Raw genomic sequence first — 24,564 nt, 5'->3', positions numbered from 1 at the left:
TATACCCACAGCCTGTGATATGAATGTTCATAAGCAATGTGTAATAAACGTCCCAAGCCTCTGTGGCATGGATCACACAGAGAAAAGAGGAAGGATTTATCTGAAAGCTGAAGTCAATGGTGACAAACTGGAAGTAACAGGTAAACAACTAATTTTGGAATTTTGCAGGGTTTGTAAGTGTATAATACACAATGTGGGTTTATGTACCTTGGTCACATCTTTGTATATTAAAGCTAGTGACGGAGTATTTCCCTTTGGAAGTGTGAGGATTTCATTCGACATGTCCTTGAATTAAGAAACTATGAACTGGTGTTCATAAAGATAAACAGATAAATGGAAGCTGTAGTAATAGCTTTAAAAACGTAGGAATATTAATTAGAAAATAACTGTAATGTCAATTTTTCATGTCGAGAGCAGCCCAGTAGGATAGCTATAGCTGTTCAGGAAGTTAGCCATTGTCTGCAGAAGTACTCTGGACTTTCATCAGCTGAGGGGTTGTTTCCTGCATTTCAGAGTATTTAATAAGATCACCTTGGATTCAATCCCAGATATTACTCCCAGTGAGTTATGAAATAAAAAAATAAATCATCACATTCTGTAAAGTGAAGGTTACCCAGATGGGAAGGAGGGAGAGAGGGGAAGGAAAGAGAGGGTGGCAGTTCATTTCTCCCAGGATCTATGAGTGAGCTTTGGTTGTGCATATCCCACCGACCCATTCCAGCTCTGAAAAAATTCTGGAAAATGTATTTTGCGAGGTGAAGGATTGTTTTGTCCCCCTAAATAGACACGTAATAAGTTGTTTAACTCCAACAGGACTTCCTTGTGCTGTATCACAGAGTGGAGTTTATTGCTCAGAGTCTGTATGAGAATTTGTATTTACAGCACGTTACATTTGTTCTCTGTGTGCTTTCTGGTTTAGCTGGGGTCAGCTTTTAATGAATGTATCTGATATCTGAAGTGTAAAGTTGGGACTGAACTTTATTATTGATTTTGCCTTTCTGCTGGACACAAATAATGCAAACAATTTTCTTTGCCAATCAGATTGAAGTGTATTTACTCAAAGGGAGGCTGCAGGGCAGGAATTAGGATGACAGAAATGAAATAAGGGAGGGAATAGCAAAAAATTTTTCATGTTGTTTTATATGTAGAGGTAAGTCTGCAAAACAAATGAAATTCTAAAAGAACTGATTTTTTTTTTTTTTTAAGGCTCAGAACTTTAAGGAAATTTTAAATACGTGCTGTAGTAACTAGAATAAAAATAAGTGTGATATAATGTAGGAAATGGAGTAGAAGACACTCATAAAACACAAATTATCAAAAGGTTTTACCTCAGAAACGTGTGCTGGTTAGCGTGTTGTCAGAGGTGACCAACACTGAAGGCAACAAATCTAAGCGTGTCACATTAGATGTACACTGATACATCTTCAAAACTGGTGCTGCAAGACGCTGATTTCAGTGTCCACACTGAAACAATAACAGGGTACGATGGTTTTATCATTGTTTTTATCATTTATCATTTTGGTGTTGCAAAATGGAGTTAAATTTGAGGGCAAAGTTGCAGCAGGACAAAGTGGGAGGTTTCTTAGACCACCTCAACTTCTGCCTTTGTTTCTTGGTGGTGGTGTTGGCAACCTGTGGATGTTGAGTGTTGCTTCAGCACTGCTCAGTCAAAAGGCTTGAGCCTATTACACACCAAAAGGATGTTCCTTCCACCCCTACATTATTCCGTGGGGAATGAGTCTCAATAGAGACCAGACCCCTTGTAGTCAACAGAAAGGAAATCAGACCATCACAGTGAATTTTCACAGCTTGCAGAACCAGCAAACTCCTGGCGCTGTATTCATCAATGACTTAGTTGTCTCTAAATCCAGATAGCTCCACGTTCTCCTGTCAAACCTTGTAAAATGTAGAAATATGATAAGTTTTAGTTAGAAAGGCTCAGAACAGATCCCAAGTGATACCTAATTGTAGCTTAACTTGTCTAATAGCTTCCTGTTGATGTAGGAGGGGTAAAGTTGTCCAAGGTACTGTCATTAACAGAAAGGTGGTTTCTCTAAGTAGCGAGGCATTTCACAGATGCTGATGCAGATTCTAAAAGTAATTGTACCATGAGAGAGATACTAATTCGAAACTCATCCAAGTGACTAAATTTAGTATTTGCATTATTTTAGGCTGCTTTGCGCCGAGGTTCTGAAATATGGCTGAAACTTTCTGCCATAACACACATAATTTGACAAATAACACGTACTTATTTTCTCATGATTCTGCAGATTTATAATCCTTTTAGGGACAAAAATGTTTGTCACAAGTGTGTGGTACCAAGGCACTATAAAGCAATTACACAAATAGGTATTCTTTCAGTTCACAGTTTTATTAGAGAAAGTCTTGTCTGAGATGTGAATATGGTAAAATTGTTACCGATATTTTGTAGGTTTCCTCCTATAGCTCTTTTTGGTGCGACTGTACTTGGCAAATGCTGCTAGTTCTGTGTTTATAAATAAAATATTTCCATCCCACAATGAAGTAGGTTTCTGGACAATAAGAAAAACCTTTACTATAACCTTGTTATGTATATAACGATTACAGTGCTCTTTCAGTTGTCTTGGTTGAGGCTTGTCAGCATTTCCAAGCTTTCAGAAAACTCCTTTAAATAAGAATGACAGTTGCCCTGAAAGTCAGATCCTTTCTTTTCCAATAAAAAGTACTATGCAGACTAAGCCCAGATGGGGTGAAATTTCAGATACCTTTTGTGCATGTTTAACAGAAAAGAAAATTAGTAGTTGTCAGTTAGTTCATGGATGTACTCGTATGCAAAACTTTTGAACTCCTTTTCTCCTAGTACGGCACTGCTTCTAACTTATTTATTGATAAAACCTTTGCTAGAATAGACAGTTCCCAAAGCTGCCAAGCACACCACCACTGCCTTTAGCTTTGGGGAGGGAGGTGAATTAAACACCCAGGAGGTTTAGGAACAGCAGGAAAAATAATCAATGATTGGCTGTTTAGTTTGAGCCTTTGCCTGAATCTTTATCAAAGGAATTACTCTGTAGGTGTTGAACTCCTTCAGCTGAATTCCTTAATATCTCTGCTCTGCATCCTGTTTTGGTTGTTAATTAGTTCCTGCTGATTCGTGCCTAGCCAGCCTTGATTGCATGGAAAACATTTGTGCTGCTAAATGGAGACATGCCACTCTGGTTGACATCTTGCAAATCACTTTGATGGGCAACTCCACCATCCCAGTCCCAGCCACGGACCCATCGAGGATGCAGTATCCTTAACATCGCTTGCAAGACGTGCTCATTTAGGGGACACTGTTTAGTCTGTCGCAGTTTGGTTTTACTTCTGCAAAATTGCTTTGAGGGTTTTGTGGCAGCTTTTGTTTCCAAAAAGGCCACAATAAACACATACACAGTAAAACTGAGTGTTTTAATGATTAAATATTGTAAATAGGACTGGGTTTTTTCCCCCACTGAATACTAGGGGAGAATCAAGGCAGAGCACTGCCAGATGGAGCTGGCCAGTGGTTCAGTCAGATCATTTAAAAATCTAAGTATTTTTGTAAGATTTGAATTGAACTAATGGTGGGAATGGTTCAGTCTTATATGTAAACATGATGAATTCCAGTCTATGAGGTCAAATCCTTAATCTGTGTGCTTGAAGGTAGATGTACAGCCTTTTCTGTGTGAGTGTTAGAGATTCTGCAATGCTTTTTCCCAAACAAGTAGGAATTTCGTATGGGCATACTTTGCCAAACTTCACCATCTTTTCAGGGCTCGTCAGTATGCCTCATTCAGTGCTCATTTGTGTTGCAGTTCTTAAATATCAGTGTCTTATTTTATAGCTACTAGCTTGAGAGTTACAGTGAATATTAATAATTCATTGCACTTGCAGTAAATCAGCATGGTAGTTCTCTTTTAATAGGAACACTCCTGAATTGCTTTTTTCTGAAATCACTAAATTCGTGACCCTTTCATGGGTTGGTCTAAGTTGGGGATTTTGCTTTTAGGCAGAGTAAGGCAGTTTTGTCTATTTTTAATCTATGCTTTTGCACTGAATTTTCTTCCTCCTGATGTGCATTAGAAGTTTTGTCACTTTTCCATTTACTTCTTGACCCATCTTATAATTTAGAGCTCTTCGAAGTGAGTTGGCAGGTGGCTGAATCACAGTTTTGATTTCTCTTTTTTAGTGAGTAAACAGGAACCTTTGTGAGAAAATAACCCCATCTGCCACTTTATTGAGATCCTAAACTGTACCTATCAGCTGCTGGGAGTTGGATTTGGCAGGAGCTGACAATAACGAACTGGCCTTCTGACACAGGCACTGGTTTAGACACAGGGTGTTAGTGATTTGCTGTCAGCTAATGCACCCTGCTGTTACATAAATGTTATTAAAATACATATATACACAGCCCAGAGTTTTCAGGGGTTTCAAAGTGTATTTTTCCTAGCTGAAAGAGTACAGAAGATCTGGTTTTATTCTTCACTGATGCTTCTGTTATTTAAAAGAAGAGGAAACCTGGCAGCAACCTCGGCAGAGGTTGGGAGCACATAACAGGCTTTCCAACAGTCATCTCTCTAGGAGTTCTGTACTCCCCAGCATACATTTTTCATATCGTTTATGACTGTCTGACTGCTGAGCCACCCTATGGCACTGCACGTTGATGTCTTGTTGCACTGCTCACTGCGGGCAGTGGGGTGAAGAGCTTCTGCCCAAACAAGCTTGAGGGGAATTCTAGATGCTTGTAAAAATTGTTTCCTTAAAGGATCCCACCACACACATACACACACAGACTTTGTCTCTCTAATAATTCTACTTATGATTGTCTAGGTCCATATTAGTCTGTGTTAGCATTAATTTCATAATATCCACAACTTACTTTAAAAGAGAACATAGATGACTATTTTGGCTGTTTGACCAGCTTTTAGTACCAAATACCTATAAAGTGATCCCAAGTAATGACTTGCATGAGGGAGGCATTTTTAACATCTCAAAAGTACAAGTCTCATGTTTTACCTCACCAATATCTAATCTCTTTTCTGGCATTCCCAGAATCTGCAGGGTCGCTGCATTCATTACAGAAAGAGCTCTGCCTTTTACAAATGCCAACCCCATCAGCAGCTAAAATCTTCCCATTTCATTCATTAAATTTAATTTACCATGAAGAAATAGGCAACGCATAGCATTTAAAAGCAAGATTAGCGTTTCATAAATGGCCATCTGCATGCATATAACAAATTTAACTAAAATGCTACATACTTATGTAGGAGTATAAACAGATAAGAGTTAAAATTTAATAGTCCAAATCCCTTTTCAAATGATTAGATATATCTTGTGTTATGACTTATGTTTCATTAAGTACCTGTCCTACCCAGTAGTACATTTTTTTTTTATGATGGTAATTCTTATAAAGGTAATTTTATAACATACAGTTGCTCCTATGAGATTTCCAGTTGAAATCAAAACCTGAAGGCTTTTGCAGACACCAAGTACTTACTAAGTACCATTAGAGATGATGGTACATTTTGTTAGTAGGAGAGAATATCTGGATAAATACAGAGGAGTGAAGTATCCTGCAACATTGGTTCATTTCTCATCTTGTTCTAGGGAGGAAATTAATCATCTACTCTTTGTGTGTAAATCACCTGTAAAGGGCAGGAGTTCCAGTCGTCTACATTCATTACGTACTGGTCTCAGGAGGGATATTAAAAGACATTTTATCTGCTAGGGGAGTAGTTACGGAATAGAGAAAAGTCTCCTATCTGAAAGGTCTCTTAGTGATGAAAACTGTATAGAAATTGGAAATTGCCTGAAAAGCAGGGTCTGTTTTGGAGCCAGTTATACGAGAGTCACAACCAGCTCCAGCAAGCAAGCACTCAGTCTGAATAAAATCAGATCACCTTAATAAAATGTTATAATAAATCTTCAGTGAAAGCTGAGCAGTTTTGGAGGCAGCTTTGGATTTTGCATAGAGAGAGTGCGAGTACACAGATTGGGAGAAAGACTGTTTTCAGTAATAAGTAAATCTTTTAAACTGTGATTAAGGGGAGTGTGGTAATTTGCTGGGGAGAAAGTTCCTTGGTTGGGAATACAGGATCCTCTGTCATCCACCTAGCTAATATGTATACTGGGCAGGTCACTGGAATCTGTATCAAATCTTCTTCAGGAAGTAATAAGAATTATGGAATAATTTGCTAATGCTTTACTGAGGGAAGACAGAAACTCCAGGATGTATTGGAGCTAACAGCGATCTCCGTTTCTTTCATTTTGTTGGATAGTTTGCCAGAGAGACCATTTGAGACTTCAATCATCTTCTAAAAGCAGCTATTCATGTGTAATTGAGAGATTTCTGCTCATCTAAGTTGCCTGCAGGGAGTTAAAGATTGGCAAGAAATGGTTGCTGTGATTAGTAAACTGTTTTATTATCAACATTTGGGAATTCAGGAAAAAGGTAGCTGTGACTCACTTGAAAAGGAACTGAGTAAACTCATGCTGTTGATAATTCAGCTTTGTTATAGGGACAGTAGCATTTGTTTACTCATTCCCATGACTAAATGTATTTGCTGGTATCACAAGAAGTTATAAATCCATAACTGCATGTGGCTTGCAACTTCTGACCTATAAGATCTCATGGAAAAAGTTCTGGGTTTGTCATCCGCTCTCAGAGCTCCTCAAAATCCTGCCTGAATTTCTTCTCTTTACATAAAATGTCAGTTGTTCTCTACCAGCCCACTCTGTCTTATTTAGATATTTATTTAAAGTATGAATGCCTAAGAACCAGCTCTGTATTTGCTTATGGCTTTAGACTATTCCTGGAAAAGTGGGCGTCCCAGTTTTAGGCATGGCTTCTGGATGGATACTGCTGGATATAAGTAGCATATATATATATATAAGAACAGACATAGGACAGTCATCAAATACTCTACATTTTCTGCTGAATCACCATTAGGATGTCGTCTTCTTTTACAATGAGAAGGAAAATGGCACATTCTTTCTCTAACAAGTTGACAAATATTTCTGTTTTTCAGAAGGAAAACCTAGGCAATGTTGGATTTGCTAGGAACTTCAACATATACTTCTCTTTAGTGTATTTTCATCTGAGTGCTTTCTCAGTCCCTGTTAAAGAGTCTAATCTGGACAAAATGTTGGGAAAATTATCTTTTACCAGCTGCTTTGCTCAGTACAGAAGTGCTGGATAGTTATAACAATAGTTGTGACAGAAAACTGGCATGTGGTAGTTTAAGTTTCATCCAAGTTACACTCCAAGTGATGCTGAACTGTATCTCACTTCAGCCATCTGCAAATTAGAGTGACATCTCGATCACAGCGTTGAGTTTAATTAACTAGTAATTATAGAGCAGGTTGAGATTGCTTGCCATCATTATAGCAGAATCCACAGTAAGTTGATATATTTTCTTGATGTTATTTTTCGTTTAACTTTAAATGTCGTTATTTTTTCATTTCACTTTTTCTACAGAGAAGAGGTAGTGCCTTTGGTGGGGAGGGGTAACCGCTTCTCCTTGTCAATCCTCTTACAGAAACCTGACCTATCCTGTTAAAAGTAGGGTGCTCTTAAAGAGGTGGACCACTTAGATGCTAGTTCTCGATAAGCACTCTTTAACACAAGTATCATCATGCTGTTTCCTCAAGAAAAGAAGTGCTAAGTCAGTTGAAGAAAGATGTCTAAGGGTACTAATTATGCAGACAAAAGTGCAAATGGGCCAGATAGTTTAAAACAAGGAGTGAGATCATGACTTCTTTGGCAGCCTGTATTTAGCAGATGTTGCATCTTTCCTTCCCAATTCATCTCTGAACTTCTTTTATTCTGCTATTTAGAGGGCTTTTTTCCTTTTCTGTGTTTGCTGTGAAAGGAAGAACTAGTCTTACACATACTGCCACCTCCTCCTCCTGTCACGGCTGGTTTCTAGGCATGGATCAAGGCTAATCAGGGGTGGCTTTCTCCAGGAGCTCTCCATAGCACAGCCTCAAGAAGGGCTCTGCATACACCCAGCCAGTTTCTCAAAACTGCATGGTTTCACATTGAACATCTCCAGGTAAAATTTAACCATAAAGGTACCATGTTAAAATTAAGCAATTTTGTTAAGGAATTTTAATGGAAACCTTACTAGTGTGTATTTCTGCGAAGCTGGAGAACACATAGAGAGTTCTCCTCCTTACTTATGCCAAACTACATATAGAAATAATAATAGAAAATAAAAATCAGAAGGTGGATTTTGCGGCAATAGTTCATGTGCCAAATCTGGCAGTGCAGTCACAAGTGCTATGTACAAGAAGACAAAAAAACCCCCAAAACCCAAAATAAAACCACATGTAAGATGAGAGAGCGAGCAATTTGCATTGAAGGCTGTCACTTCATCCTTCACTCATTTATGGTTCTTAGTCCCTTTGGGACTGTAAATATTCAACTGAAGCAAGTTATTTAATCTTGATGTTATTCCTCAAAAGTATTTGACAATCACTTTCAGTGTGCTAAATGTTAATATTGGGTGAAGGGTTTTTTTCATGGGTTGAGAACAGAAAAGGTTTTCCAACTGACCACTGGGTACAGAGCAGAGACCCTCAAAAGGCAAACTCAGAGTAAATGAGAGTGGAGACAGTTTCTCTGGACTGAAAGCTATCATTTCCCCAGTTGCAAAACCGTGTCTGCTTCATACAGGGATTGTGAAAAACTACAGATGAAACCCTCTGCAAGAAGAATGCTTGTTTCTGTTCTGTTCTTTTAAAACATGGTGTATTTTTTCTGGCACAATTATTTGAGTAACACAGTGAATAGAATTACATTTTGTCTTAAAATTTTAGACCATACGCATTTTCTGCCTCATTTTAAAAACAAAGATTTAAGAAACGAAACTTAATCAGTATCAGCTGTTGGTTCAAGTTAATGTGGTTCCTTTCCAGACAGGATCTAATTTCAATAATTAATTTACATCAGGGTATCTGTTCTGCATGAGAATTACCTTGGCAGATAAACTAGTGTGTTCAAAGTAAGTAGCTTGCATTCCTGTATTCCACCTTCTTTCTACAGCCATTTTGGATATAAGGTACCAGTTATGTCTGGTATTTCTCTCTTCCAACTTGTTCCTCTTGTTAAATGGAGCGGGTCAAAATGTTTGAAATTACTCATTTTCTGTGGCAGTGGCTGTTGTTTTCCCCCCAATTTTTTCCCTCTACAGCTTGAATCAAATGACACAATAGCTAAGAAGTAGATTTGCACTAAATCATTACTTAGCAGTTATGTCATTTGAAAGAACACAATCATTACCCATACTAAAACACACTTTCCATCCTGGAAAATGAGAATGTCGCCTAGAGCTACTTACATCAACCTGTGAATACATACCCGTCCTGTGCTTTATGTGCATTGTCCATCTGTTTCTGTCTCAATAGCACACAGTTGTCAGTCCACCACAGCCCTGCCTTTATTTCTAAAGGGAGAATAAAGAACACTTTGAAAAGACATACTTCAGCTGGTTTAAACGTCATTAGACGTCATTAGACTCCTCTTACTCTATAAATAATGAGAGAAAACAAGACTTTATAAAATGTCTGTGTTGCTTAGATGCCATTCAGTCTCTATGCTGGGAAATAACAGGTTGAAATCCTGGGAAGGTCTATAATTTTCGTTCATGATATGAAATGCTATTTAAATCTGGTGAAAAGAAGGAGAGAGCCTTGAGCAAACTGTTACTATCTGTTGCTGAAGATCTGCTCTGATTGAGTTCTTAAGTGACTCTAAAGTTCAGGTTTTTGTGGGAAATGTTTTCCATGAGGAAATATCAGGTGACTTAAGGGTTAATCTTTCCTAAATTTCCTTTCAGATTTCTTCAGTTAAGTAGATAAATTTAAAAAGCCCTCCTGAGGTTGACACTATGAAAGCAGTAGGTGGCAGCACAGTCAATCTAAGTTTAGTGACTCCTAAATGCTGGCCTTCCTTCATACCCTAGGAACCATGTCACCCTCAAAGCTTCTTGTGATTTTCCTTCCAGAAAATTCCAATCTTAAACTATGACTCTCTCATAAGAATTCCTGAATGAAAGCTGTTTTCTGTCCAAAACAAGCCCAGGGCATTACCGCTTTCTGTAGGTTTCGACATGCCCTGTTATGAGCTCTGAATTCCCCATCCCAACTCAACTACTGCAGTTCATTGCAGTACAACCAGTTTGGGTGGGATGGATTTCACAGCATGAGGAAAATTCACCTTTTCTGCTTAGGTTCAGCAGGAGCTGGTGGCTCAATGCTGTTAACGCAGAATAAAACCTTACTGTAGTATAAATGTTATGCAGGTGTTATGCTGGTCCTCTACAAGACGGAGAGCAGCGCAGTCTTTGCTTATCCATTGGAATACTCCACTCCCCTTCAGTGACTCCTGAACTGCTTAATGAACCTCACAAGTGCTGCAGGAATTCCAGCCAGGCTGATACCCAAAACCTGCCAAGCCCCCAGTAAGAGCCATTTTGTAACCCATCATTCCTGCTTTGTTACAGGGATGTGGCTTTGCAGGAAATGGTATCCCTTGCAGATTGCTGACTATTCTTGTCTCTCTTTGGGGATCAGTAGCAACATGAGATATATTAACTCACTTCATGCCTTCTTTTGACATTGTAAAAATAGAAGCTACATTAACATTTTTGTGAGGCTGAATTTAAACTTGTCTTCTCTGCACATTTACTTTGGTTGCTGTCACGGTAAAATGCTTACAGTGATTCCACCTGACAACAAATGAACCAGGAATCCGAGGGACGTTGAGTGTTAAATACCTTCCAAGGAAGGATTGTAGCAAATAACCATCTTCCGAAATCTGTTGTGATCTGCCTATTGCCTTTATAGTATTTGGCTGATAGTCCTTTATTTGTATAACCTAAGACTGATGAGGAAATAAAAGCACAAAGAGCTGCAGTTAAAAATTTATAGTGATGGATTTGGGCATTTAATCATTCCATTGCAGGAAAAGAACTGCCTGATAGGTGCTTCTTGTTTGTGAATTGCTCTTCTCTCCTGTCATTTCTCTCTACTGTTCTTATAAATATTGCTAAGTGCAGCCTTACTTTACAAGTAGTTTCTTCCGTACCAAGTCTGACAAGTGGGTTTCATGTCTTATTTGTTTTATTTTTTAACATGTTTCAATAACTGGTTTGACATATAACTGTTTTCTTAATGTTGATTTGTAGTCCTATACAAATCAGCTATGTTTTATATTGACAGTGCGAGAAGCAAAAAACCTAATTCCTATGGATCCAAATGGACTTTCAGATCCTTATGTTAAACTGAAGCTCATCCCAGATCCTAAGAATGAAAGTAAACAGAAAACAAAAACCATCCGTTCTACTCTGAATCCAGACTGGAATGAAGCATTCACATTGTAAGTTTAACACCTTTTAATGTTGTATCTTTGTATGGATTGAGTCTTTTATTTCAGTGTTGCATTCAAAATGCCTTTATTTCTTTCCTTTTTAGTAAATTAAAACCTACAGACAAAGATAGACGGTTATCAGTAGAGGTCTGGGACTGGGATCGAACAACCAGAAATGATTTCATGGGATCTCTTTCATTTGGAGTGTCAGAGCTTATGAAAATGCCAGCCAGTGGATGGTAAGAGTTTCTGAAAAGAGAGAAGGAGAGAATATAACACATTCCAGTATTTTTCTTCAATATAATCAATCTGTTTGGGAGTTTTTCACTGTATCTCAGGCTATAAATTCACTGAAAATGCAACTAAACCTGGGATTCAGATTATTTATAACAAAGGAGGATGAGAAAAGGAATGCTTTTCTTTGGTGGTGTTCATGAAACTTCTGCTGTACACTCAGTTCTGTGTACATGGTCTTGTGATAAGAATTTTATTTTTATCGTGAATATGATATATTCATTACAAAGTGTATCATGTTATATATAGCTCTGCAAATTCAAAGTACATGGGAACTGATTTTATAAAACACCATCTATTGCCTAAGAAGCTAGGGATAGAACTCATCACATCTTCTCAAAAAGTACCTTTTGTCAAAGATTGTCTAGGGCTATAGAAGCACTGGAGACCAAAGTTCTTCAGGGTTGATATCTCCCGTCATGCCGCAGGATGGTGGAATTTCCTTGTCCATTAAACTGCCTTGGCAGATAGTTTTGGATTAAAGATCTAACGTTAGGTTAAATATATGCTCTTTCTGAATTTGCTTTAGGTCTTTCAAAGCAGTTCTCCACATACCTGTGACATTGATACAAACCACACACAATACAGCTAAATCCCATGTTAAATCTAACATCAGTGAAACTGTATAGTCACCTTTTTTTTTCTCAAATGTTCCACAGGTACAAGCTGTTGAATCAAGAAGAAGGTGAATATTATAATGTTCCAATTCCAGATGCTGATGAAGATGGAAACGCAGAGCTCCGGCAGAAGTTTGAGGTGAGGATAGAACACAAATGGGTACAACTATATATTACATACACTTTTCACGTTATTACCAAAAAAACCCATGTATTACAAGATACATTTTAGAGTGCTACTGTTTCTGTTGCCTGTGGCAGCATTATGTGCCTTTGGGTTTCTTGGAGATCGGACCACATGGTGTAATTCAGTAGTTGTACCATTTTTCTGACAGTTCAGCTTCTCTGCTCTGACACTTGTAAGTTGGTATTTTAAAATCTTTTTTGTCAAGTATATGTAATAATTTCAATGTCTTTTAATCCTTGCTGCAAAATCTGCCAGCCCTTATCACTATTATCTCCATTATTTGACAGATTAAATTATCAGAAATAACAGTATTTTAATACTTAGAACGTTTCACACTAAATGCTTTTTCTTTTAAAGACAATATTTACAGTGTTAATTCCTGATTATTTGGAGCCTCAAAACCTTTGTAGAAGGTTGTCAGCTGAGATTCTGATAGCTTTTACGTGGATATGGAGTTTTGAAGGGTTGGAGGTGTTGCTGATAATGTACAGAAAAGAAATATTGAGGAAAAGCAATACTTCCCGCAGTCTTCCTGCCTTCTGTGGTGCAGATTGGAGTGGTTCGTAGTCACAAGCATGGTCTCACCATGCCATGCAAAGGAATTGTTTCTTAATGAACAGACTTAGCCAGCAACTCTGCCTGTTCTGGCAACTATAGCCAATATTACAGCAGAACACTAGCCATTAAAACCAGCAACAGGAAAGGTAGGGTTTGAGGAGCGAGGTGTTTTGCAGATGGCTGTACTGGATTCAGCTCATCTGCCTTGACTGCTCTTCCCAGCTGCATACACAATATTAACTTGAAATCTTCCAATCTACACTATTGTTTGGTTTTTTTTTCTGGTTGAACATTTACAACTCTGGTCTAGGTGTTTATCCAGAAAGTAATTAATGTACCTGTTGTGCATAAACAAACACGCCTGTACCTTTCAACCTGAAATGGCAATTTTTTATGTTCACCATCAGGCAGAATTCTACATTGTTATTATAAAAGATGGGTTAACCCAAGAAAGTGAGGAAAAACAGCACATGTTCGACTTTCAAGAAAGAAAAAGAAAAGGTGCATCAATTTCTTCTGAACACATTTGGATCAGCTACCATATTTTTGTCTGCAGCATGAACTATGATTTTTGTTACACATTTGAGAAGTATTTGAATCTCCATTCCATTTTCTTTTCTTTACAATTGTAATCTGACCAGTGTGATTTTATTTTGCTGCACTAGGTCATTTTCTATTCAAGATCATATTTACTTTTTATCCTCCCAAAAAAGAATAGCTTCAAAAGGAATTCTTTTCACCTCTTCCATATCTCTGTGCAATATACAGAGCCTGGAATTGGGTGGATATGTGTATGTTGGTGATATAAGTATAGAAATCTGTTTTTTCTCAAGACAGAGACAGCACAAAGACAAATCACTAAAATTGTCGATTTGAAAATGTCAGCTATTACATGCAGTATGTTTGCATATTGAATTTACAATCTCCTAGGTTATTTTCTTAAGCCTACTGTAAATACATTGGTTGCAGAATGAACAGTCAGGGTTTATGTGTCCTGCAATGAAGAGAAGTAGAAATCATGAGAGGTTGCGTGTAAAGCTACTGGAGTGGGACCCAGAAATGGCAGCTTCACGTAGGGTCAGCTCTGCCCCAGAAATAATTAGTCTGTCCCAAAGTCTGATTAGTTCAGCTTCAGCGCTGTGTATTTGAAGCTTTTCCTCTTCTGCAGGTAGCGTGGTTGGTGCTATTTTAATGGTCTGAATTAATCAAGGAAAGGGAATAGGTTTTCTGTGAACACACTGTCTCCAGCAGTATCATTTAGAGTTGCATAGTGAACAGTTTTAAAACTTAGTGATGGTTTATGGGAATACTGGTAGCCAAACAAAACGTGATTATAACTAGACCAAGGCCAGTATAATGTAGCGTTACATGGTAAAAGGATTTAGGTTCAGCCTCATACTCTCAACGTTTACCACTGTAAGAAGAAAGAAGAAGGAAGAGAGGGAAGCAACACTTCCAAGTAATCTTATTTGGTTTTGAGGGGGATTACTGTGATAACTTGTAAAAATAAACAGCACAGATGTCTGAATGGTGATATTTAACTTATTAGCTATTCTGGTATGGCACATAAGTGGTGCTGACTCTGATCATCTTTTACATTATTTTTCTTATCATAAATATCTTGGCTTACATAGTCATTTTATTTTAGGTACCCTGTACTAAGGAACAAGTAGATAGTGCTGAGAAACATGCTGCTATTTGTGATTTAATCATAGAATTGTTTAGGTTGGTAAAAACCTTTAAGATCATCGAGTCCAACCGCTAACCCAGCACTGCCATTCCACCACTAAGCCATGTCCCTAAGCACCACATCTACACTTCTTTTAAATCCCTCCAGGGATGGTGACATAACCACTGCCATGGGCAGGCTGTGAAATTTCTGAAACCAGTTTCTGGTCTTAAAATAAATAAATCTAAGGCATTCTTAAAACTGACTTTGCCCTTTTGACTCAAGTTTAGAACCTTGCTTGAGTAGCGTCTCCAAGAGCACTTAGGAGCTACCTCCCATTTAAATCAATTTTTAAGTATCTGCCTGTGTCTTATAGTTCAACAGACATCTTTAAGATTTGGCCTCAAGCTGTCATTGATTTCAAACTGTTTACACAATCCTGTTACATCCTTCTAGCTCCACTTTAAATCTAAATCTACCATCAAATAACTATACAGGATTATAAATAACTAAATAAGTAAAATAAGTAAATAAGAGATTGAAACATTCTCTTCATTACATTTGTAATTGAACAGTAAAAACTATTTGTGATGAGAAGAAGTTTCTTCATGGCTCATTGTGACAGATCTAAACCAGTTGAAAAATTAACACCTGACTTGCACCCAGTAGTTGAAGCCAACAAATGGGACCAAATTTGGAAAAGAAAGAGGAGGGTTGAGTAGGATGGTGGTTTCATTAATGGAATCACACAGAGACCTTACTAAGTAGATTTTATTGCAAGTTTTATTTTTATATACTGTTACGTATTATCTAGATAAAGTTGTCCACTATATAGAAATGGAGTTATATTACGTGTAGGTGCGGTGCAGTGTTTTCTTTACAACAAATTGTAATGAATCTACGTATTTTCTGGATCTCACTGGTCATTAGAACTTACAGATCAGTTATCTGCTCATTTAGCAGTATGATCAAATCTGTCTTCAGTGATTTATAGATGATACATCGTTATTAATATTTAGAGATAAAAATATACTCCTGTAGGAAGTGGAGGCAGGATAAAATCTGTCACTGTTTTTCATTTGGTTTTAACCTTTGGTTGTGAATTTTCTCTCCAGAATGGCAGCATTTGTGGCCATCTCAAAACGAAACTGTTCTCAACAGGCATATTCAGAATAATTGTAGCTGCTCCATAATTGTCCATGCTGAGGTTGCCATGGGAACTCCCAACATTCCCAGGTGGCTCCGTGGACCCAAACCAGCAAGTCTTTTAACCACAACATCTACTATTTGTTATATACTTCTTATAGTATTTTACTAGTCAAAAAAGCAGAATATTGACATAATGCAACCTTACTGTAGTTCTCATACCTGGTTATGATTTGAGCAGTAATTTTTGCCATTTAGAGCATTGTTCAGTTATTTGGGGAAATGTGCAAATTCTAAAACTTCAGTTGTAAGAAGGTTTTTTTTAGTTTGCCAAGCCGCGTTTCCTGTAATTTGCTGCTTAGCAAAGCACTTCTTGATACTTAAATAGCACCTTAGAATAATAATAGAATAATGCTGGTTTAAAAGTAGGCTGGTTAATTATTCTGTCTGTCCCCTTCTTTCCACATCACCATCATGGAAAATGATATTAAAAATAAAGCAGCTGTTATGGTCCATAGCAATGACTTTTTTACTTAGAAAAAGAGCAGAGTAGCTGTAATTCTTACATGTGGATACATTTACCAAGTACAAGGTATATTAAGTGATGGGAGCAATCTGAGTCGGCTCAGTCAGCTTTAGTAATTAAAGTGACCCAAGCACATTGTTATGAGGGAATAGGTTAGTGCTCATATAATTTTAATTTTAAGGCATCCATGGGGAAGATATGTAATAGTTCTCCTGGTACATACTCTAAAGATGTCAGGCATTTTCTTTTGCTCCGATTATTTCCTTTACTGTAGCTCTCTGTGTGGGTTTCAGTAGAACAAAATCATTCCCTTAATTTCTGTGGGAGAGCTCAGACTGCTGTCCCCACCATGGGGATCCATGTGGGACCATTCTGGTGGACCTCAGGAGGTGGTTCTTGAGGACATCCATCCACACCTACCGCTGTGGCTGCTAGCTTGGTAGGGATTCTAGCTGAGACATCATATGTGTGTGGCTTTTCCTGGCAATTAGTTTTGTAGCATTCCATTTAATTAAATGAACAACAATAAAATCCCTCCACAATAAGATGACATTATTCTGATAAGTATGTTTTCTACAAAATAATTACCAGTGAGTGTTAGTAAAATCAGGTACCATTTTCATCTATTAGTCAGCATTGTGGGCCAGATCTATGAACTTGTGTGTGGTAGGAAGGCCAGGCAGGGTACACACGAAAAGTGGCCATACTGGTTGTACTCTGCATTTCCAGTCTTCCCTTTCTGGGATTGATTTAGCTACTGGATAAACCATCCAGGAGCAGCTCTTTTTCATTATTAGGAAGAAATTCTGTTCCATGAAGGTGGTGAAGCCCTGGCACAGGTTGCCCAGAGAAGCTGTGGCTGCCCCATCCCTGGCAGTGTTCAAGACCAGGTTGGACAGGGATTGGAGCAACCTGCTCTAGTGGAAGGTGTCCCTGCCCATGGCAGGGGGTTGGAACTGGATGAGCTTTAAAGTCCCTTCCAACCCAAACCACTCTGTGATTCTATGATTATTATCCAGTTGCCTGATGGGATAATTTTGCTGCCAAGAAGTGACATGACCCAGCTTTGCAGTGCTTCTGGACACCCTGCACTCTTGCTTTGGCTGTTCTCAGGTTATGCTTTCAGAGGCTTTGTGCAGTGGAATCACTGATGAAAGCTGCACAGAAGCTAGACCTGTACTTTCCTTTTGCAGACTAAACAAACCAAAATATAACGAGAGAAGGAACAGAGATCAGAACAGGGTAGATATATCTGAAAATTGGAAGTGTACAGGCAGTGGTGACATTTCGTTGACATCTCAGTGCTTCTAAACAGAACTATTATTATGATCCTAAAGAAAATGTCTTCTAAAATGCCTTAACATTGTAAATAGAAGAACAGGGACAATGTGCTTGGGCATCAGGCTTAGTTATAAATACCTATAACCTCTCCAGTGATGCAGGAGCTGTAGGTATTTCCACTTCTGATGTGCTATAAACTCTTCCAGAAGCAGGGCAGCATTTTGTTTGACCACACTTGTGTGTTAATCCTTGTGCAGAAGTGAATTTACAAACAAGTAGCCTATCTCAGTCTGTATATAAAGCCTATCTCAGTCTGTTGCGTAGGAAGCTAACGTGTTTACACCGTCAGGCCCCTCTTCGCGTCAGTACAGCCGGTGTTAAACAATACTGGAAAATTGCCACAGATCTCAAAGCTTTATGATCTTAAAGCTTTATGATGAGTTTCAATGTTATCGTCTAACACTAAAGAAACCTCTTTCATTTGAACATCAGTACATTTCAGTTTGTTTCTCTGCAGGTGCTGCGTTTCTTAGATCTTTTAACACTCCCTTTATTGTTATTTCTTTCAAAGCAGTTCTTGGTTGCTTTGTTAGAAAGGAGAAGACCAGTACTTTCTCATTAATCTGGCTTTTTTCTGATAATTCACACCAGTTGTAGGTCAGAAGGACATTTTCTTCCTTTCCTTTAATCAATGTCTACGACATCCGAGAGCAGTTTTAATTCTGTGCTGGAGGCTGGGTCAGAGTGCTGCAGGTCCATAGTCAGGGCTTTGGCAGAAGACTCCAGGGACTGTTTCCGTAGCTTCTGAAGAACCCAGTGAGTTTTCTAATTAAATATGATATTTTCACTCAAACCTGTAGAGGAGCTTGTGATTTTGATAATTTGTGAGTTAAGTTCTTCAGGTCTCTGTCTAAAGTCTTAACAAGGGCTGTGAAGTACATTTCTTTTAAGTCTTTGAAGGATGGCGATGTTTTTGTCCATATCTAACCAATAGCATTCCCATTTTGAAGCAATAACTGTAACTTCAGGCAGTTCAGCAAAAGTGATATGGAAAAGAGAATTAACATTGCTGACACTTCAGATTGTAAACAAAAGGATTAAATTTACTTTTCAGGAAACAGGCACTAAGCTGCACTGAAATCATGACCAGCCAAAATATCACTGGCACATCAATACACACTCATTATGTATACAGAGATATAAAAAGAAGAGCTGCTTTTTTTGGCCATGGCACTCATTCCTATTTTTAAATTGTGCATATTTAATCATTAGAGAATACTTTGCAGCAGTATAGAGATGCTGTTAGATGACTCCATCTGTTCTATGCTATAGTTTGGCACAGGGAATTCCCATATGCACTTATCTGGAGGTTTCCCATCCACTCATCATATCCGAAACTAGAGAACTTGAAATTTCCTAACCAGATGACATACATCTCTGGTCTCAGTTTGTATCAGCTCGTGATTTCTGGAAGGCTTTTCTCAGCCTGTATGTTGTGATTTAAGGTGAAGAATGTATGTAGAAAATCATGTTGACAGCAGGGATTTTTCCATCCCATATATAAAAGTTAAATGTGCATCTCAAAACAAGGCCAAAAATAATGAAACCTAACTTCTGTGCTGTCACCCCTCTGCAGTGCTTGTAAGTTGTGAAGAGCCCAGACTGCACACATCTATACATACATGTAGCTTTATGCATTGCAGTGGTTAAACACCATGAGGAATGTTCCATGCATGAAGCGTATGTATGTACAAGAATGAGGCTCACACTGAAGAGCAGCTGCATGCAGACCTGGACTTCACTGCGCTGCGTTGTGGTCTGTACTGGCAGGGTATTAACATCATGGTTTCTTTTCTGTGATTTTTCTGTGTAACAGATGTGTCCATTTCTGTATTCTCACTGCTTTGATTTTGTTTACTTCTGCTACTAATTGTTGTTGTTCTGCTTTGCAAGCCCTTTATTAACCAAGCAGTGTTTCTCCCTTTCCTGTCTCTTCCAGGACTGTCATGTAAATATCCACTTCTTCAAGGTAGTTTTCTCCTTGGTGTTCTCCCACACCTTTCTTTCCACACAATCCTCTTTACCAGTGTTTGAAGTTTATTAAATTCACTTTCATTCTCACCTTGCTTTAAGGATGCACTTATTATTCCCCCAGTTTAAGCTCTTCTAATCCATAAAAAAAAAGAAATATGCATTATTTGTCACAAAGTGCTCCCTGGATTCAGATTTTACTTACTCAAACCTCAGCAGACGCAGCGTGCCTTTCTTTTTGAAGGAATTAGCTAAATGAATGCTACCTTCTCATGGAAAATGGTGCATCTTTAATTTGAAAGACACTCATGGAACTTTAGCTTCCACAGATCAGATAATGCTCGTGTTCACTGTATATTTAAATATATAAATTTACGTAATACAGCATGCATGTTTTATGATATAGTATACTACGTAATATACGACATATATTGCTATATCTTAGTTGGAGTACACTATATCATAAAATATTACCCATATGCACAGTTGCTCTGATACTTGAAATACCAATTCACCTGTTTACTTCCCATTTTAATTCTTTCACTAATCACCACATCACTGACTTAGTGCCGTAAAAGACCCATATCAGCATCGAGAACATACATCTGTGAACTTTTTGTTGCATGTGTCTCTAACAAATTCTCTTGCTTTATTAGGGCAAAAAGGTTACTGACACAAATCATGCTTTCAGTTTCATACATTGGTTAGTTACAATTTAAATGTAATTTGAAGCTCCTGTGATGTAAACTGTTTCAAGAATCTAAGGTTATTGAACCCATTATCATCTTCAAATAGTGTTTTTGCAATTTAAGTTGACGTAAAGCAGTTGGCATCTTACAGCTCAAAGCTTAAAATACTTAACTTAAAAGACAAATTTTATTATTGAAGTTGCTGATGCCATTAATGCATGATTTGCTTTAATACTGAACCAGAAAAACAAAGAGTAAGACCATTTGTTATTGCCAAATATTTCCTAATGCAGTAATCATTTGTCATGCAATCAGTAACTTATTTTTTCTTAACCTTGATTCTTTATCTGATATCTTTATCTCAGAAAAGCTTGTACAGAAGAGGACTACCCTCCCTCAATGCTTTACACCTCTTCTTACTTGAAAATAAGATCACATGGTGGTTTCATTGATGAAACTTGTTTAATGCAGGGAAGTTACAAGTTTCTCTGTGTAAATGTATTTTAAACCTGAGCAAAGGTACCTTGAGATAACACCTATGGGATAAATGGGAAGTTACATCTAACTTGGTGTTGTCACTTCATTCTATATCCAGACCTTGAAGTGCATTGATATAACTGACAAAATCCTTGGTCTGTTCGTGTTGTCACCAAAGGAGCGCAGCTAAGAAAAGAGCTGAACAGTTTCCTACAGCTGCTTCCTGGCAAAACTCATGCTTAGTCCTTGTGAATCATAAATGTGAATACCAACAAAGAAAGTTGGCACTTTGTTCTGATGTGAAGAGGAGAATTCCATAGAAAAAAAATGCTTCTTCTTTATTGTCTGCCTTTTCTCTCTACATTGTTACAAATCCCCATTCTCCTTGCTGCTGGCAGTGACTTAGCATCACTAACCTGAGCTCAGAAGCGTCACTGCATGCTGCATTCTACAGGCTAATCACCACTGACGTTAGCATGTCTATGGAAATAATTCTGTAAGTAATCAGTTTATGTGGGACGTCTCGGGAGGTTGTGTTCCCAAGTTTACAAGATTGGAATTGAAAGGAAGCAGCAGGAGCAGATGAAGGAGGAAGGCTGTGTTCCTGAGGATAATGTAACACTTCAGAGCTAGAAGCCAGTAAAATGTACAAACATGATTTTATAATATCACAGCAAATTTGAGAATGCTGTGAGCAAGGTCAAACAGCAGCAACGCTTGTTTGTGGAATTATCAGGCACTGGGAAGCATCACGCATTTGTGCTGCTTTTGTTCCACCAACAAAATTTATGTTTAAATAGATTATTTTCGTAACATCATGTAGAAAACACCTTCATCTTTGTGTGTGCGAAGTGATTTCACTGGATACAGAATCCCAAGGTTTTAAAATCAGTCCTGGTCTGCAGCATGGCCGTGGTGTTTGATTGCAGAGATTTGCAGTAAGTTCAGGTAGAACCAAAGTCCTAAATGATTATTTTATATCAGAATTTTATTCTTTTTAGCTATATAGAAATGAGTTATATGCTTAAAAGCAAATTCTACACTCTAGGTTTTTGTATTACTGAAACTTAGCAGTAATTAGCATAATTAAAGAATGAAGGAGCATATATAAAAGCAATTCTGGTTTTGTCACTTAGGGATTTGCTGTTGTAGCATCGTATTTGTTGTCTGGGGTTTTTATTACCGCTACCACAGGATATTTCTGCAAGAATTCTTGAATATTATTCCTCGGCAGCCTCTTTAATTACATTTCATCTAGTTAGACACTGCTCTGTTGCAGGGGATGGCATGTTTGGCAATAAAAGCAGAAAACAAAGTAGACCCAGGTGGCCACAGGATTATTAAACAAATTAAACATGTTGACAGTGCCAAATGGGAACCTGGAAGCTCTTCCCTCTCTGCATTTCACTGCTCACAGCCAGACATCCGCTGTCCAGGGCAATATCCCCCAAAACTCCTATGCTTAGGGTAGATATATCCCTTTTCAAATTACTCTTTTTCATAGTCATTTGACTTCATTGTCTACATTTTCTAGGGGATATAGTTACCTTAGTCTTGAGCCTGGCAAATTTGGGAATTGTTTAGAAATCAGGTATTCAAGTACCTCATACAGTTTAACTTCTATACAGCAACATAAATAAATAAAATTTAACAAAAAGATGAATAGGGAGTGTGGTTATAACCCCCCAAAGTAGGCAGCTCTGAATGGCATATTAAACTTTTGTCCTTTAGGAGTCTCTTATTGCCTTTATCCTAAGTAAATTCCCGTTGAATGTAATGTTGAGCTTGAGAGAATAGTTTCTGCTTGGAGTAAGAAACCACACGGGGTCAGTAAAGAACACGGAATAGCTCCCAGAGCAAGCGGCTGGCAAGCAAAAGTTTGGAAAGAAATGAAATCATGCAAAGTGATTGTAGGTATATATTTAGAAAGACACAAACCCGTTAAATTAAACTACTGTTTGGATAAAATGCAGTATTCTCATCCTTTACTAACGATTTTTAACTGGCACTGATAATAACTTTTCCACTAATCAACCACTTAGTAATTTGTGGTTGCACAAGCAAGCACTGCCTCTGCTCACCTTTACGGTGCTCAGTTCATCTCTACCTTCGGGTGACCCAGGAGTTCCATGATTACCTGCCCTTCTGCCTCTGTCGTGCTCAGCTTTATATGCTAGCTGCAAGTAATGGACCTCAGTGGAAATCCGTGAGTCACTGAGTAGAGTTGGCTCATCAGTTTTGTGAGCCTGCAAGGTGTTGATAGAGGCATGGGTTCCAAGCATGCAGCTCCTGGTAGGATTAGACAACATAACTCTGTTTTAGTAATTGTCCAGGATTCTTTGTGGGACCCACCACTTTCTCTTCTGTTATTTGTAACCCAAGTTAATTCATGGACACTCTGATGTTGATCTTATGTGACGAGCAAAGGAGTTCAGCATATGGGTGGGCTTCAGGAGCCGGTTTCCTGTGTTCTTGCACATGCTTTCTGCAGAAAAACATTTGTATTCCTTTTTGCGTGTGGCACAATTATTTTTTTCAGGCAAATCTTTTAAATAAATTTACTATTACTAACCAAAAGGGTAAATATGGCACAAGTTTAAGGGAAGGAGAAGAAATGAGGAGAAAAGTAGACTAAAGACACAAAATAGCCCATATTTAAATCCCAGGTAGAGTTTTATCAACCTCCCCATTTACATTTTTACAAAACATCCTGTTTGCTTCCTTGCCCTTTTACTAGCAATGGGATTGATAAGAATTCTTTTCCTAGCTACTTTTTCAATAACTGTTTTAGCTATTGAAGTAAAAAAAGGCATTTCCATTTTTTTATATTGCATTATGTCACAGTTCACCATAGTGACATGGCTGTCATGAAAATAAATGATAAATGAGTGCAGATATACAGCGTTCTGCTTATTTGCCTATATTCAGTGTTGTTCTTGCTGCAGAAATGTCTTGCTAGGATGTAATTTCACCGAGGAATATATGGCTGAAAAATGATCTGCATGAACCTTGTGAATCCTTGATAATGCCTGTGGTCCAGTGCATCACCTCGGCAGCAGGGTGTTGTGCTGTATTGCAGTGTTGTGTGTAGTCATCCTGGTCTGTTCCAGTCTAATCCAAGGATGCTCCATTCTATACGGATAAATATGTGTGTATACATTAATGAGTGCAATACGTTCCTCTTAGTTCATTAGTTAGTTTGTTCTTGAAAGGAACAAATAAGAATCAGTGAGAGTGCACAGCGAGATGGGAAAAGCTGCATGTTGCCGCCTTCTTTATGAGCATTTGTTAAGCCAAGGAAAGAAGCAGAAGAGCTTGAATCTTTTGTTCTGTTTCACAGGAAATTTAATGCAAAAGCATCTCCCCAGATTGCTCAGCGTGTGTTTTGTAGGGAAACAGGTAAAATGGCCAAGGAAGTTCATTCCCCCTGTTGACTTGTAACAGCAAGCTCAGGCTGAAGCAAGGTGTAGCAGATACGCCATCCCCACCCTGGTTCAAGGTGATGGGCTGCTAAATCATCCAGAGCTTAGGCTCTAACTTTGTCTTTTCTGTTGTTTCCATGACTACAAAACTCTCCGCTAATGAATTATAAGCTTGCACTAGGTTATGGTATTAAACTTAAAACTCAGTCTGGTGAAGTATTAGGTCTTGCTGGGGCTTAGAAATGGGCTTTCTCATTTCAAATTCTCAGCATCCTGATAATTAAGTTGTATAAACTAGG

At 38.1% G+C, this 24,564-nt stretch overlaps 1 protein-coding gene across 1 annotated transcript in view; it reads left to right on the top strand.

The window, feature by feature from the left end:
- The window catches only part of PRKCA (protein kinase C alpha), a 150,003-nt gene that overhangs the window by 91,974 nt on the left and 33,465 nt on the right, over positions 1 to 24,564 (top strand). Inside the window, exons 5-8 of the mRNA XM_030506365.1 lie at positions 12 to 140; positions 11,221 to 11,377; positions 11,473 to 11,607; positions 12,322 to 12,418. Of these exons, the coding sequence (XP_030362225.1) occupies positions 12 to 140; positions 11,221 to 11,377; positions 11,473 to 11,607; positions 12,322 to 12,418 (518 nt within the window). The remainder of the gene's footprint in view (positions 1 to 11; positions 141 to 11,220; positions 11,378 to 11,472; positions 11,608 to 12,321; positions 12,419 to 24,564) is intronic.

This window comes from Strigops habroptila, chromosome 14 (assembly GCF_004027225.2).
Source record: "Strigops habroptila isolate Jane chromosome 14, bStrHab1.2.pri, whole genome shotgun sequence".
In the NCBI taxonomy this organism is placed as follows: Eukaryota; Metazoa; Chordata; class Aves; order Psittaciformes; family Psittacidae; genus Strigops; species Strigops habroptila.
The sequence above is the reverse complement of the archived record's forward strand: the minus strand, read 5'-3'. Positions and strand labels throughout refer to the sequence as shown.